The 14,330-nt window shown below is 52.3% G+C and overlaps 3 protein-coding genes across 3 annotated transcripts; all 3 read right to left on the bottom strand.

Moving 5' to 3' along the window:
- Positions 1-11,816: 11,816 nt before the first annotated feature.
- Positions 11,817-12,071, bottom strand: HD556DRAFT_1223616 (uncharacterized protein; the record flags this gene model as incomplete). Its single annotated transcript, XM_041296899.1, has 1 exon — positions 11,817-12,071. A coding segment is annotated over one exon (255 nt), but the record flags the coding sequence as incomplete, so codon positions are not given.
- An 880-nt stretch (positions 12,072-12,951) lies between these two features.
- Positions 12,952-13,263, bottom strand: HD556DRAFT_1223821 (uncharacterized protein; the record flags this gene model as incomplete). Its single annotated transcript, XM_041296916.1, has 1 exon — positions 12,952-13,263. A coding segment is annotated over one exon (312 nt), but the record flags the coding sequence as incomplete, so codon positions are not given.
- A 50-nt stretch (positions 13,264-13,313) lies between these two features.
- Positions 13,314-14,217, bottom strand: HD556DRAFT_1302221 (uncharacterized protein; the record flags this gene model as incomplete). The annotated part of the gene is made up of 2 exons (XM_041299481.1): positions 13,314-13,355; positions 13,420-14,217. The coding sequence occupies 2 exons, from the start codon at positions 14,215-14,217 to the stop codon at positions 13,314-13,316; spliced, it is 840 nt and encodes a 279-aa protein (XP_041167455.1).
- Positions 14,218-14,330: the final 113 nt, after the last annotated feature.

Raw genomic sequence — 14,330 nt, 5'->3', positions numbered from 1 at the left:
AACGAAACATCAGTGAGCTTTTCACGTCGCCAATGGAAGTAACTGATGTTTTTTTTCTTTAGGGAAAACCGTGCAAGTCTCATCGCATTTTTTTTTTTTTTATTCCAATTTCTGTCCTATTGAGAGTTATACTCTATGGAGGACAATACTATCTAGTCTAGGGGACCCCCAGTGTCCCCGACACATCTCTAGGTTCGCGAATGCCCCTATGTGAAGCGTACTCCCATCGGTCCGCCGTTCCCGCCGGCCGTTTTAGACGCGCGACCTGTCGAAGATGAGGTGACTGTTTATCTAATGGTACGAGGTATGTGTCTGTCAAGCGAATAAACAAGAACGCGTACTCGGCCGCTTGCGCGGGCTGGTACAGGAGTCATTTGTGGGTGCAGGAGGTTTGGTAGTTGAAGTACATGATTGACGGGTGAGGTTCTTCAACTGCCTTCTGACTTAGGCCATTTTTGAATGAGGGTGACTCCGTGTAGGCGAGTGGATTAGGTTGGATTAGTGTGGTGGTATTAAATTGGATTTTAAGGTTTTTGGGAGTTGAGTCTTGCGTGGTTACGAAGGTGCTATGTGCAATTTCTACAGATGGGGTGTCAGCGGGCAGGTGGGCGGGGAAGCGGGATTTCACCAAGGATGGCTCTCATGCGGCCGGTAGCGTTAACGTATCTGATCAAGTGGGGGGTAGCTGCAGGGTCGGTTAGGATGTAGGAGAGGGATGCAGCGTGACGGCCCAACGCGTTGGACAGTGAGTGGCGTGCTCGTTGATACTTGGGACAGGCGAGTAGATAGTGATGTACATTTTCTTCTACGTTTGGGCAGTTACTGCAGAAGGGGGTGGTCGATTTGCGAATGCGATGTAAGTGCACGTTGAGTGGGGCATGGCCAGTGCGGAGGAACATGTACAGTCCAGTAAGTTTTTTGGGGAATGCTGCGGTTAACTTAGTGAAGGAGCGTTTGAGGACTAGAGGGTCGATGTGATTGAGTTTGTGGAAGCGGGGGGAGTGGCGCCAACGTTCTTCGATGGACTTGTGCTGGGTTTCCCGGAGCGCTGATATGCTCAGTGGTAAAGCGCGTCTGAGGTAGCGTGGTAATTTGGCGTTGGGGCTGTTGTTTCTGACGCTTTCTGCTGCAAGCTTCGCGTGCTTGTCCACTTCTTCATTGCCATGGACGCCCGAGTGTCCCGGCACCCAGCGTAACGTCACTTTAAAGTCCTCGTGTCTCTTCGCGACATTCTTCAAGATTCTGCGGAAGTGGTCTGCTAGATAGGTACCAGGGCGCGCATAGAAACTCTCACCGGCATAGATACAAGCTTGGTTGTCCACGGAGATGGAGAGGGGGAAGGTGAGGTCCCGTTCTGTGGCTATTAGATGTGCTGCTAATGTTAGTCCAATTTCCTCCACCTCGAACACTGTGTGTTCCTCCTTTGTACCTAGATGATACCGCAGCGTCCTGGGTGTCTTACCTGCTCTGAAGAGTGTCGCCGCTGCACCCACTTGCTCTTTGTATCCCGAACCATCGCTATATACCTGGATTTGGTCGGTGAAAAGCTCGTGCTCCGTTATAGCCTCCTCCTTGCTGTCAGCGACACTGACGGTCCAAGGGTTTGTGGTGGATGGTGGGCGTCTTGCTGGAGTGAGGGTCTCGATCATGTCCGGTGTGATGTTGAATTGATGGGTGAGACGGTGTAGGGATGTACGGTGAGCACCGACGTAGCGTTTGGCGGCTCTGCAGATTGGGGTGTGTAACGGATGGGTGCTGGGTAGGGCGGCCATTCGGAGAGCTGCTCGGTGGCAAACGTTTTGGAGGTGGAGTGCGATAGGAAGGAGGTTAGCGTGAATTTCCATGACATCTGTTGCCGTCGTTCTCATAGCTCCTGTGATGGCTGATGCGGCTAGACGTTGGACGGCGGAGAGACGTTTCGCGATCCCGATAGAGCCCCTTTGCAGGGTGTCTGAGCCTTTGCAGTACACGGGGGAGAACCAGAGGTCCGCAGCATAGGTTATTTTCGGCAGGGCTACTGCTAGGTAGAGCTGTCTCATCAGACGTAGAGGTAATCCTTTGGCAGAGGAGGAAAGACGACGTAGCTGTAGTACATATGTGGTTCCTTTCGCGATAGCGTTGTCGACTTGGGCCTTCCAGCGTAATTCCTGGTCTAGGATGACCCCTAGAAAGCGGTGAGTAGGGGAGGGACGGATGATGGAGCCCTGTAGGTGCATGTCCGGGCGGTGTTTTCGTCTGTTCATAGAAAAGTCCATTAGTGCAAATTTGTTAGTTTCGAAACAGGAATTATGAGCTCTTGACCAGTCGTATCCTCCTCCTGTGCGTTCGAGCATATCTGTGAGGATAGCGTGAGTCTCGGTGAAGTCTTCGGCGACGGCGATGAGGGCCGTGTCGTCCACGAATGCAAGGGTCATCTCTTTTACCGCTTCGCGTCCCATGCGGGGCTTTGCGACGTCGACGAGGCCAGAGCTATAGATAATGTACAGTATCATAGAGAGGGGATCACCCTGCCCAATACCATTAGTTACTGGGAACCATTCGGACGTGAATCCGTCAAATTTGAGTTGCGTTTGGCGATGTGTGAGCAGCCGTTCTGTAAATTGTACTAGTTCAGTAGGGATGCGCCTCATGCGCATGTTATGAAGCAGTCGCTTCGTAACTGCGTTGGGGAAGGCGCCTTCGATATCTAGAAAAAGTACTGAGGCCACTTTGTGCGTGCGCCAGGCGTTTTTGATGGTTTCCTCGAGTAGATGAAGCGAGTCCGTGGTGCATCTGCCCGGTCTGCCTCCGAAATGCGTGTTTGGTAGGAGTTGATGTCGTTCCAGGGTATGAGTGAGCTGGTCGGCCACTACTGCAGATAGTAGCTTGCCCGTGGTGTTGAGTAGTGCGATCGGGCGATAGGCTTTGGGGATGGTGTAATTCGGCTTGCTGTTAAGAACGTGCTCAAAGGTCGGATCCGAAGGGCTTGGCTTCAGCTCGTGCGCTGCGCCCCTTACCCGAGTACGTGCCCCTAACTTCCGAGGGTTGTTGAACGATGTCCGAAGGTTACCGGACGATGTCCGGAGGGCGTCGGGCGATGTCCGGAGTCCGATGTCCGATGCGCGGGAATTCCGGCGGACGTTCGGAAACAAGAGATAAGACTAATCCGGACGAAGTCCGAACTAGAAAGGAAACAGCGGAGGACTACCAGAGGTAGAGGCGGAGGTGTCAAGTCTATAGGAGTCGATCCTAAGACGAGCGGAGGTCGACGAGAGAGAAACTCAAGTCGGACGGAGGAGAGAATGAGCAGAGTCTAATATGATATTCGAACTGAGGAAACTACAGAGATTGTACAGGGGTTTATATACTACTGAGGACATAACAGAGAATAGTAAGTGCAGTGCGAAGCTATGTAAAGCTATGAAGAAAACATATGGTACGACTATCACTAGTCTATCGGAACTTAGTAAAATGAAGACGGAGATGAATGAGGAACGGAAAATAAAGCGTACTAACTGATAAGGGAAATACCAAAGGGATAAGGCGCGGAAGTTAGACGCGGGTCGGATCCGGACGATACATAGAAGTCGGCCGGATCCGGAAATCCGGAAATGATGAGTGTGATAGGTCCGGGTCCGGAACGCGGGATATGACAGTATCCCCCCTTTAGGGCCGAGCCCACGAGGCTTCTGATTCGGAAGTCCGGACCGGATTTTTTTGAATGCGAGATGATGGGCGGAGCTCGTAAAAATAGCACTGAGCATATAAGTAGGCCGGGGCGCCCATGAGACGTCTAAAACTTTCCCTTTAACTCCTATTACTGCTTTTAACATGTCTAACTCCACTTCCGGCAACAAGAAGACCGCCCGGCAGGTTCTCGAAGAGAGACAGGCGGAAATGGCGGCCGAAATTGCGCGGCTTGAGGCGGACGCTCGGAGAGAGGCGGAGGAAGAGGAACGCAAGCGCAAGGAGGCGGAAGAGGAACAGAAACGGATGGAGGAGCAGAAACGGAAGGATATCGAGGAGACTCGGAAGAGGTTGGCTGAGCGCGAGCAGGAGCATTTGGCAAAGGCTAGGATGGGTAATGCGTCGGAGGTGAGTCGGATGAGGTTTTTTGCGTTTTTTCCGGAGTTTAACAATTTTTAGTCCTCCGGTCCGGCAGATCCGGAGGTTGCGTGTGAGATGTGCGTCCTTAGGCGCAAGATTTGCACCTGGGCAGTAGCGTCTAGGACGCCTAGGGTGAGTTTTTCTGTTTTGTCCGGATCCGGATGACTACTGATGATTTCCGAAAGATCCGGACGTGTGACCAGTGCCGCGCGTCCAAGGAAAAGTGCGTCGGCGGAAATCCGCCTGTCAAGGCGCCGGCCGGCAAAGGCAAAGGCAAGAAACGCGCGCGTCCGGAGGGATCTCCGAGCCCCAAGGGCAAAGGAAAAAGACGTCAGCGCAGTCCGGAGGACATCGACGACGACATAGAAATAGTCTCCAATCCCCGGACGGTTATTGGAGAGGATCAAGACTGGGCGGAGTACGACGACCAGGCCTGGGTCGCAGCCGCCAACAACATAGTTGCGGAACTGGCCCGGACGAATGGGCTGATGGAGAGGGGTTTTGCAGCGGCGGAGGGAAGTAGAGCTGCGATGGACCGGGTGAGTGAGACTATGCTCCGGTTCATGGAGGAGCAGAGGGAGTTTCAGACTCTCTTCATGGAGAGTCTGAGGAGCGGTTTCCGGATGCATGTAGAAGATGCTCCGGAGGAGGAAAATGGGGAGGAGGCGGAAAAAGAGGCCGGCGGATCTGGCGGAGACATGGAGATGGACTCTTAGGTCGTCGGATCCGAAGTCCGGATGTCGGACACCTAAATAAAGTACATATATGCATGTTTTTCCTTACTCTTTGTTAGAAGTTGGTCCCGGCTTGTCCGGATATGCTGAATGGAAATCCGATAGAAGTTCCGGCGCATTTCCGAGTTCGGTTGCGAGTATCCAGGAAGTTTCTTCATCCGTCCCTTCATATCCGGCCCAACGTACTAAGTATAGTAGTTGGCAGTGACGTCTCCGGCGGTCTATCTTGGAGTCCAGGATTTCGGAGATTTCGTATTCCGGTTCTCCGTCGACTAGTACCGGAGGTGGAGGAGGTTGGATGCGATTAGGGATAGTGTTCGGAGTTGCGGGTTCTAACTGAGAGACATGGAATACGGGGTGTACGGATCGCATAGCGTCCGGAAGATGGATGGTGAAGGAGTGGGTACCGGGACGAGCGATGATGTCGAATGGTCCGAGATTCTTTTCCAAGAGCTTTTTCGATGGTCGGGTCGAGCGGAAATATTTTGCTTTGACAAAGACCTGATCTCCAACTTTAAAGTCCGGAGCGGGTTTCCGTCTAGCGTCCGCGGGTCCCTGATATCTTGCTTGGGCAAGGGACATTTCTTCTCGGAGGAATTGGTGAAGCTCATCTAAATCTATAGCATAATCCCGGGCGCGGGCGGAGGAAAGATCACGCTCCGGATGTATGGAAATGTTCGGGTGATAACCCTTATTGGCGAAGAATGGTGAAACTCCAGTAGTAGCACTAGGAGCATTGTTGTAAGCAAACTCGGCCAAGGGTAACAGTTCCGACCAATTATCCTGCTGATAGTTGCAGTAGATCCGGAGGTATTGTTCTAGGGTTTGGTTAGCCCGCTCGGTTTGTCCGTCACCTTCCGGATGATATCCGGAGGTGAAATGGAGGATCATATCTAACGCTTTTCCGAGCGACCGGAAGAAGTGGGAAACGAATTCCGTACCGCGGTCGGAAGTAACATGAGACGGAACTCCGTGCTTGGAAAACACATGGAGGAGGAATAACCGGGCGAGGTCCGGAGAGGTGATGGTGTCGTAGGTCGGAATGAATATGGATTGCTTGGATAGTCGATCTATGACTACCAGGATGGCTGTGAAGCCGGAGGAATCAGGGAGTTGTTCGATGAAGTCCATGGATATAGAATTCCACGGCTTTTCGGGAATGGGGAGTTGCTTCAATAATCCGTATGGTTTGTGTCGCGGAACTTTAGCTCGGGCGCAGGTCGTGCAGGACTTAACATAGTCCTTCACATATGCGCGGATTCCGGGCCAGGTATATTCCCGACGGATAACTTCCAGGGTCCGGTTCTGACCGAAATGTCCGGATAGCGGGTGGTCGTGCGTATTCCGGAGCACTCGGAGACGGAGGTTATTGGATTCTGGAACGTATATACGGTTGTCGCAACGGAGGAAACCACTCTCGTCCACTGTCCATCTCGGGTCCGACGGATCCGGAAGATGACAGGAAGCGATAGGGTCATTAGGGAGGGCGGACAGAATGTCCTTATGAAGCTGCTCGACATCCATCAGTACAGCTGTCCGGAGCACCGGAATTGCTAGGTGTGATGCCCGGAGGGACGAAGCGAGCTGTTCTGTGGTAAATATCAGCCGGAGGTTGTGTGGATTCACTTGAGCGTAGTCCTTATCCCCCTCTTTGGGGTAGACGTCCCAACGTCTAGTTAGGCAGTCGGGCTTTGCTCCGAGTTTTCCGGGTCGGAAACGGATAATGAGGTTAAACTGATGAAGATATTCCGACCAGCGGGCCTGGCGGCGGGTGGGGAGTTTTGTGGTAGCGAAGTACTCAAGGTTCTTGTGATCCGTGACGACATCTATCGGCTCGGCGGAGCCTTCAAGGTAGTGTCGCCAGGACCGGAAAGCTTCGTAAATAGCTAGGAGTTCCTTATCGTGGGTGTCATAGTTGAGTTCCGGAGCCGAAAGGGTTCGGGAATAAAAGGCAACCGGTCGGAGCTCCTGGTCCGGACATACAATAGAAAGTATTCCGGCGATGGCATAATCAGAAGCATCCGTCTCAACAACGATAGGAACATCCGGCATCCAGTGCGTAAGCACCGGAGCCGTGGTGAAGGCCTTTTTGAGAGTTTCGAAAGATTTCCGGCAATCCTCGGAGAAATTCCAGGGAGCATCCTTGCGAGTGAGCCGTGTAAGCGGAACTACAATATCCGAGTAGTTAAAAATGAAGCGACGATAGAAATTGGTGAATCCGAGGAACGATTGAATATCCTTGACTTTCCGAGGTTCCGGCCAGTCGCAGATAGTCTGGACTTTGTCGGAGGACATTGTAAGTCCGGCCGGAGATAGGAGGTAACCGAGGTATTCTACGGAGTCGGAATGGAATTCGCACTTCTCCGGTTTAGCATATAGCCGATGCTTCCGGAGGCGTCGGAGAACTTCAAGGACGTGTTGTTTGTGAGATGCAAGGTCTGCGGAATAAATGAGGATGTCGTCAAGATACACAATGACACATATGTCAAGCATATCGGCGAAGATGGTGTTGACAAAGCGCTGGAAAGCCGCCGGAGCATTGGTGAGACCCTCCGGCATAACCAACCATTCATACGAGCCGTAGCGCGTTCGGAAAGCAGTTTTCCACTCGTCTCCTTCCGCCATCCAGACTAGATGGTATGCGGACCGGAGGTCGATTTTAGTGTAAACTTTAGCGCGGCTCGGAGAATCGAGAAGGTCGGAAATGAGGGGAAGCGGGTAGCGGTCTTTCTTTGTGATTTTATTGAGTCCTCGGAAATCTACACAGAGGCGTAGGGAGCCGTCCTTCTTTTTGACGAATAGGACAGGGGCTCCGTGCGGAGAGGATGAGGAACGAAGAAGTCCGGTCGCAATATTCTCATCAAGGAATTTGCGAAGAGCTACAAGCTCAACCGGGGAAAGGGAATAGATGGTGCCGAGGGGCGGAGCCGCTCCTTCTTCCAATTCGATCTTTAGATCATATGGACGATGGGGAGGGAGCTGTCCGGCTTTGCCCTTATCAAAGACATCCGCATACTCGTGATATTCCGAAGGAATTCCGGATAGGTTCGGAGGTTCGGAGGAGAGTGTAGCGGAGCGGAGATTGACACCGGACGGACGAACAAAAATACTGAACTGGACCGATCCCTCTAATTTACAGGCCCGGCAAAAGGCAACTGCATTGATTAGGGAAATATTAGGACCGGCATTATCAGCGGAGGGACTCGGCGAGGTTGAGGAAGGGATTTCCGCCAGAGCCGGCGGAAAAGAGGTCGGAGGGGTCGGAGGCACTCCATGAGGAATCGGACGGAAATCGATGCTGCCCTTTACCCAGTCAATCAACGGATTGTGTCGGGTGAGCCAGCTATATCCTAGAACGATGGAACAGGATGAGTCCAGCGGAGTAACATAAAATGTTTCGGAGGTAACCACGCCGGTCGGAAACCGGATCGGTAAATCTACTGCCTCAGTAATAGTGGCATTAGAAGTACCATCAAACAGATGGAGCGGAAGCGGAGGAATTGCATAGGTCGGAATGTTATTTTCTCGGATTAGCTTGCTTTCTATAAAACAATGGGAGGAACCACAATCTACTAGAGCCGGGAACGGAGAAATATCGGGAAAAGTAGAAATAGAGACGGATGGTACTAGAGAGTTCGGATCGGAAAAGGAAATAGCATTGAGGCGTAGCTCCATTGCACGGGTTGAGTCAACGCAACCCTCGTCCCGCGCGGAGTCAGGAGGGTTGCGGACTAATTTTTTGTCTCTTCCGAGACCTCCGGTTTGGCTTCCGGAGTCACCGTGCTAGCACGACCTTTGGCCGCACGGGAAGTGGACTTTAGGCAGTCCCTGGCAGTGTGACCGGGTCCGCCACAGAAGAGGCAGAGCTTCTTCTCCATGCGCCTCTGGCGTTCCTCGGAGGTGAGTTTGCCGTCTTTTCCGAGCTTGGACGTCAAGTCCGGAAGTTTGGCGGAGGAGGAAGCCGAAGTGTTTCCGGATTTTCCGCCGGAGTACTCTTTCCGGTCGGAAGTGGAAGCTGACTGCTTAGCGGGAGGCGCGGATGCGGAGGGTTTGGTTTCGCGGGAGACTTCTCCCTTGCGTTCCCAGTATCGAGCGTCAATAGTCTGGGCGAGAGTTTTGTATTGGGACAGAGTGGTGGGTTTTCCTTGACGACTGATTTCATCCTTGATGCGAGCCGGAAGTCCGTTGTAGAACTGACGGCGCAAAGCTCCGTCGCCCCAACCTCGGACTTGGGAAGCTAGCCGCTGGAACTCTACAACGTACTTGTTGATGCGCTGTCCGTCGCGCATATAGAGCTGTTCCAGCTGCATTTCCGCATCTCCGACCGGGTCATGAGGTCCGAAGTTAGTTTGGAGTTCTAACATGAACTCGGAGTAGTCGTCCATCCAGTCCGGACGATCCGTTAGATCATCCGAAAGGAGGTCCGGCTCAAACCATTCAAGGGCCATGCCCTTGAGGTATGATTGCGCGAAGTTGACCTTAGTTCGGCCGGTACAGAAAGATTTCGGCTTAGCTTGGAAGTTAAGCTCACATTGGACAAAGAACACCCGGAGTTTCCGGGGCTCAGTGCCATCGAAGGTATCCGGTTCTCGGACTTTGACTTTGGGATCACCGGATCCGGAGGATTGGCGGTTGTTACGCGCCAGGTTATTGATGGCTTGGGATAGCCGGAGGAAGACCAAGTCTTGTGGACCTAGACCTTCGTTTTCATCGTCAGTCGGGTCTTCCGGAGGTTCATCATCCGGATCTCCGCCACCTCCTCCTGGCGGGTTACCGCCTAGGGCAAGTTCATCGTCGGAATCATTGTGCGGAAGATTTCCGGCGGGTGTGGGGGTGGGGGTAGACGGATGTGGGCGATTCATGAGTTGTGAGATACTGGAGGCAGCGCCTTGCGCACTAGCGCGACGCTGTGAGAAACTGAGGAAGGCATCGACTATGGGAGTAGAGTCGCGTCGGGCGGTTACTACACCCGCTGCATTGAGAGCGGTCTGCGCCCGTGTAGGTGCCATGAAGTCAGATGTAAGTATACTCGGTAAGGTGTGAGTTCGAATATACTGTTAAGAACGTGCTCAAAGGTCGGATCCGAAGGGCTTGGCTTCAGCTCGTGCGCTGCGCCCCTTACCCGAGTACGTGCCCCTAACTTCCGAGGGTTGTTGAACGATGTCCGAAGGTTACCGGACGATGTCCGGAGGGCGTCGGGCGATGTCCGGAGTCCGATGTCCGATGCGCGGGAATTCCGGCGGACGTTCGGAAACAAGAGATAAGACTAATCCGGACGAAGTCCGAACTAGAAAGGAAACAGCGGAGGACTACCAGAGGTAGAGGCGGAGGTGTCAAGTCTATAGGAGTCGATCCTAAGACGAGCGGAGGTCGACGAGAGAGAAACTCAAGTCGGACGGAGGAGAGAATGAGCAGAGTCTAATATGATATTCGAACTGAGGAAACTACAGAGATTGTACAGGGGTTTATATACTACTGAGGACATAACAGAGAATAGTAAGTGCAGTGCGAAGCTATGTAAAGCTATGAAGAAAACATATGGTACGACTATCACTAGTCTATCGGAACTTAGTAAAATGAAGACGGAGATGAATGAGGAACGGAAAATAAAGCGTACTAACTGATAAGGGAAATACCAAAGGGATAAGGCGCGGAAGTTAGACGTGGGTCGGATCCGGACGATACATAGAAGTCGGCCGGATCCGGAAATCCGGAAATGATGAGTGTGATAGGTCCGGGTCCGGAACGCGGGATATGACACTTGCCTGGCTTACGGAGGACGATGGTGGAGAATTCTCTCCAAGGTTGAAAGTATGTGCGATATGAGAAGGCTGCGTTGAAAAGAAAGAGTAAGTACGGTATGAGGGTGTCGGAGCATTCCTTAAACACTATATTACATATCCCATCCGGCCCCGGGGCTTTGTAGCCGCTGAGGTTGTTGATGGCTCGTTTGATTTGGTCCTTGGTGATGGGGGGGAGTCGTTCTACGGGGGTCGGGTATATAATATCTATGGAGGTGGGGTCAGCTACAGGGGGAGGAGGAAAGAACAACTTAGCCAGTATCTCGCTTTTCTCCTGGTTGGTGGACGCTTCGGAGTTGGTGCCGTCCGGTCTTGAAGTGATTAGCGAGGGTACCCGGGTCTTGCCACCGTCCCGGGGTTCTGAAGATATGTACTTATTAGCAGTCCAAAGATCATTACCTTCAATATCCTCTAGCCAGTCCAACCAATGCTGCTTCTTCGTTGCCGTGATTTCGTTTGCGTAAAGATCCTTGGCAGCCTTGAGTTCCTCGTGGCTGGGATGAAGTGGGATCCCGCGCATTTGATATGATACTTTGCTGAGGTTCTTGACGCGAGTTTTGAGGTCTGAGAGACATTTTGTCCACCATCTTTTGGAGTGTGGGCAAGGTTTCGAGTACGGTACGCATGCTTCCATGGTAGATACGATGGATTGGGTGAGGTGTTGAGCGGCATTCTGAAACTCGACCTCTGACGCTAAAGGTTGAGCTGGGTTAGTCGATATGAGTCCTTTGAGGCGCTCATTGAACTTCTGCCAGTCTACCTCCCGCCAGTTGCGGTGTGGATCGGTTTGGGCGCGAGGAGTTTCTAAGTCTAAGGTTAGTAGAATGGGCACGTGGTCAGTCCTTGGTCCTCGTAGTTCCGGGGCAGTTTCGCATGAGACGATGGCGTCAATTAGGGATTCCGTTCCGAAAACGTTATCCGGCCGGGTCCAGTTACCGGTGCTGGTGGACTGTAAGGTGGGGGTGCCCTGCGGGAGGAATTGAAGCATGCTGTGGTCGGCTATGAGGTCTATTAAGGGATTAGCGGCAGTATAGTTAAATAAGTGGCGATTGCGGATATCTTCCCACAGGGGATGGTGTCGGTTGAAGTCCCCAAGCCAGAGCATGTGATCGTGCTCATTGGTTCTAAGTGACTCGATATTAGCTTCTAAAAAGGAATCAAAAGTGGTTAGTGTGTTCTGGTGAGTGCCGTCGTTGTAGATATTAAATATCGTGCAGCGACCGTAGTGTCCGGACAGCTGGATGGCCACTATGTCGGAAGATGGGAACGGAATTTGCTTCCACGAGTTGGTGTCCAGTTTGGCGTTGATGAGTGTGATGGACCTGGTGCGTTGCTGGGAGTGGGTGAAGTGCTGAGTGGGATAAATGACGTGCCAATGGGGGTTAGTGTGAGTATTACGTAAAAAGTTAATGTATGGTTCTTGGATGACAATAACGTCCCAGTCGGCCATGGCTCGGTCATTGAGCAGTGAGGCTTGCGCCGTTAGGGAGGTATTCAAATTTTGTTGCCAGATGCGAAGTCTTACGTTGCTTATGATTCGTTGATTAGACATAGTTAGATGATGGGGAGGGTGTGCTGTTGGAGGAGTTGATGGATGTTGATGGTTTGGGCGAGTTTAGAGACTGGGAGGTGTATGACGGCGACGGAGAGGGAGTTGAAGGGGACGAGGGAGACGAGGATGACGGAAATGACAGAGGAGGGGAGGGTGACGACGTGGGTGAGGCTGGCTGTGCTGATTCCGCGTTGAAGGGAGGGTAGATATCATTCATAATTTCGTTTTCGGTCGGGAGATGGAGTGTGGGGTTGTTGATTGAGGCAGAGCGAGAGGGGGAAGGGGAGGGGGCCTGACGAGTGAGGTTTAGGGTGGTTTGACGTAGTGTTTGGGTGGCTCTTGCACGCGGGCTGGGTCCAGAGGAAAGAAGAGAGACGGGTTTTGATGGGTTCGGTGGGTCGATGGTGTGTGTCCAAGCTGCGTCTGTCGGGAAGTACGGCATCTTGTTCTCCGGGAATTTGTCATTGAGTAGTTCGCACCTCCTCAGGAATTCCGGGCATTTCCTGCTCCAACTAGTGTGCTCGTCACTTCTACAATTAACGCAGCGGGTCGTCCTGAAGGCGTTGCATTGGGTGGTGCGGTGTTGGTCGCCGCAAGTGCCACAAATATCGGCTGTTCCTGCGCAATTTCGAGCTATGTGGCCATATCGTTGGCATTTTGCGCAGCGAATTGGTTCCTTTTTGTCCTTGCGGACAGTTACACGCTCGTTGTCGATGCATAGACCGTCACGAAGGATGTTGTTGGCTGTAGGTGCGTCAGCGACTTGGAGGAGGGCAAATGCCTTACGCTGTTGTTGTGTCCTGCGAATGGGGGGTTTGATCCAACGGATGGATGTTAGGGAGTCCGTAGGTAGTTGATTTTCGTCTTCAATGCGGTGGAGGAATTGTTCATCTCCTAGCTGTAACTGAATCGGTAAGTATTCCAGAACTAAAGCATATGTACGGAAGCGGAACGATACTGTGGCATCAAACTGTCCTTCAAATAAGGTGCGTCCTGTGGGGTCTCGTAGCCAGGAGGCTAAGGGTTCTGAATCTAATTCTATGATGATGGCTCCGTTACGTAGTACTGTTACCGCCTTTATGTCTCCCATCGGGGTGTCCTCGTTGCGGATGTTAGCTAATGCTTCCTTCATTCGCGTGGCTATCTCTTTGTTAGTGACGGTGGGAGGGAATGGAGGCTTTCCTGGGTTAGGGTCGAGTAAAATTTGGCGGGCTCTGATAGCCGCCCGGCCTACTGCTTGGTCTACCTTAGGTGGGAGGTGCGCTGCTGCCACTGTGCTGTATGTTGGCGGAGTATGGACTTGCGTAGGTGGTGGGGTCGACAACATTTGCGTGGAGAGATGGTTGATTCTGTCTTGCATGACGTCTAGCGATGGGGTGAGGACTTTGATGGCGTTCTGACAGTCGACGACCGAAGTGTATAAAGCATCTGCCGCCTCCTCCAGTCGTTCCGCAGCTATGGAAACTCCACCCTCTTGTTCTGTTCTCTCGTCTCTTGCAATGCGGTGTAGGCATTCGGCTTTGTCGAGTGACGAGATCAAGGTATTTTCCGCTTGTTGGGCCGTTTTGGCTAGGGCTTGTGAGGCGGTGTGTACCTCCGCTACTTGAGGCGCGAGGGCTGCTATTGCGTGGTCAACTAAGCGATTAGTTATTGATTCAGACAAGGAATTGGTGAGGGTATCAGCGAGACGTTGAGCAGCCGTGTCCGCTATTTCGCAAGCAATTTGTTTCTTCAGAATGAAGGCAACAGCCCTAATTGCTGCAGTAACCGGTACCGGGGTAACAGCTGACATCTGAGTGATGTGGAAGAGGATGGAGACAAGGTGTGTCAACGTGTATGGTTGGCCTTCGTGACATAACAGTTTGGAGGCGAGGAACTTCTCGGCGCTGTCTGTGTCCATGACATTGCTGGGTGTTGCGATGATCTCTTCGAGTGATATGTTAGTTCTGGTGGTTCTCCGGGTATTGGGACCGTTGCTTGGGATCGGGGAATTGGATTTGGGAGGGCCTGTTCCGCTTCCGGGGGCTTGCCTTCCTGTGGGCATGTTAGTACTGTTTTTGAGTTATATACTTGTTTTAGTTGTTTTTTGGAGTTTATTGATGTATATCTAGATAGAGAGCGGTCTATATGGGTTAGTTTGGTTGCGCAAAGGCGCCG

This window comes from Suillus plorans (assembly GCF_016647745.1).
Source record: "Suillus plorans strain S12 chromosome Unknown HD556scaffold_1, whole genome shotgun sequence".
Taxonomy (NCBI): domain Eukaryota; kingdom Fungi; phylum Basidiomycota; class Agaricomycetes; order Boletales; family Suillaceae; genus Suillus; species Suillus plorans.
This window is presented reverse-complemented; position numbering and strand designations above follow the sequence as displayed.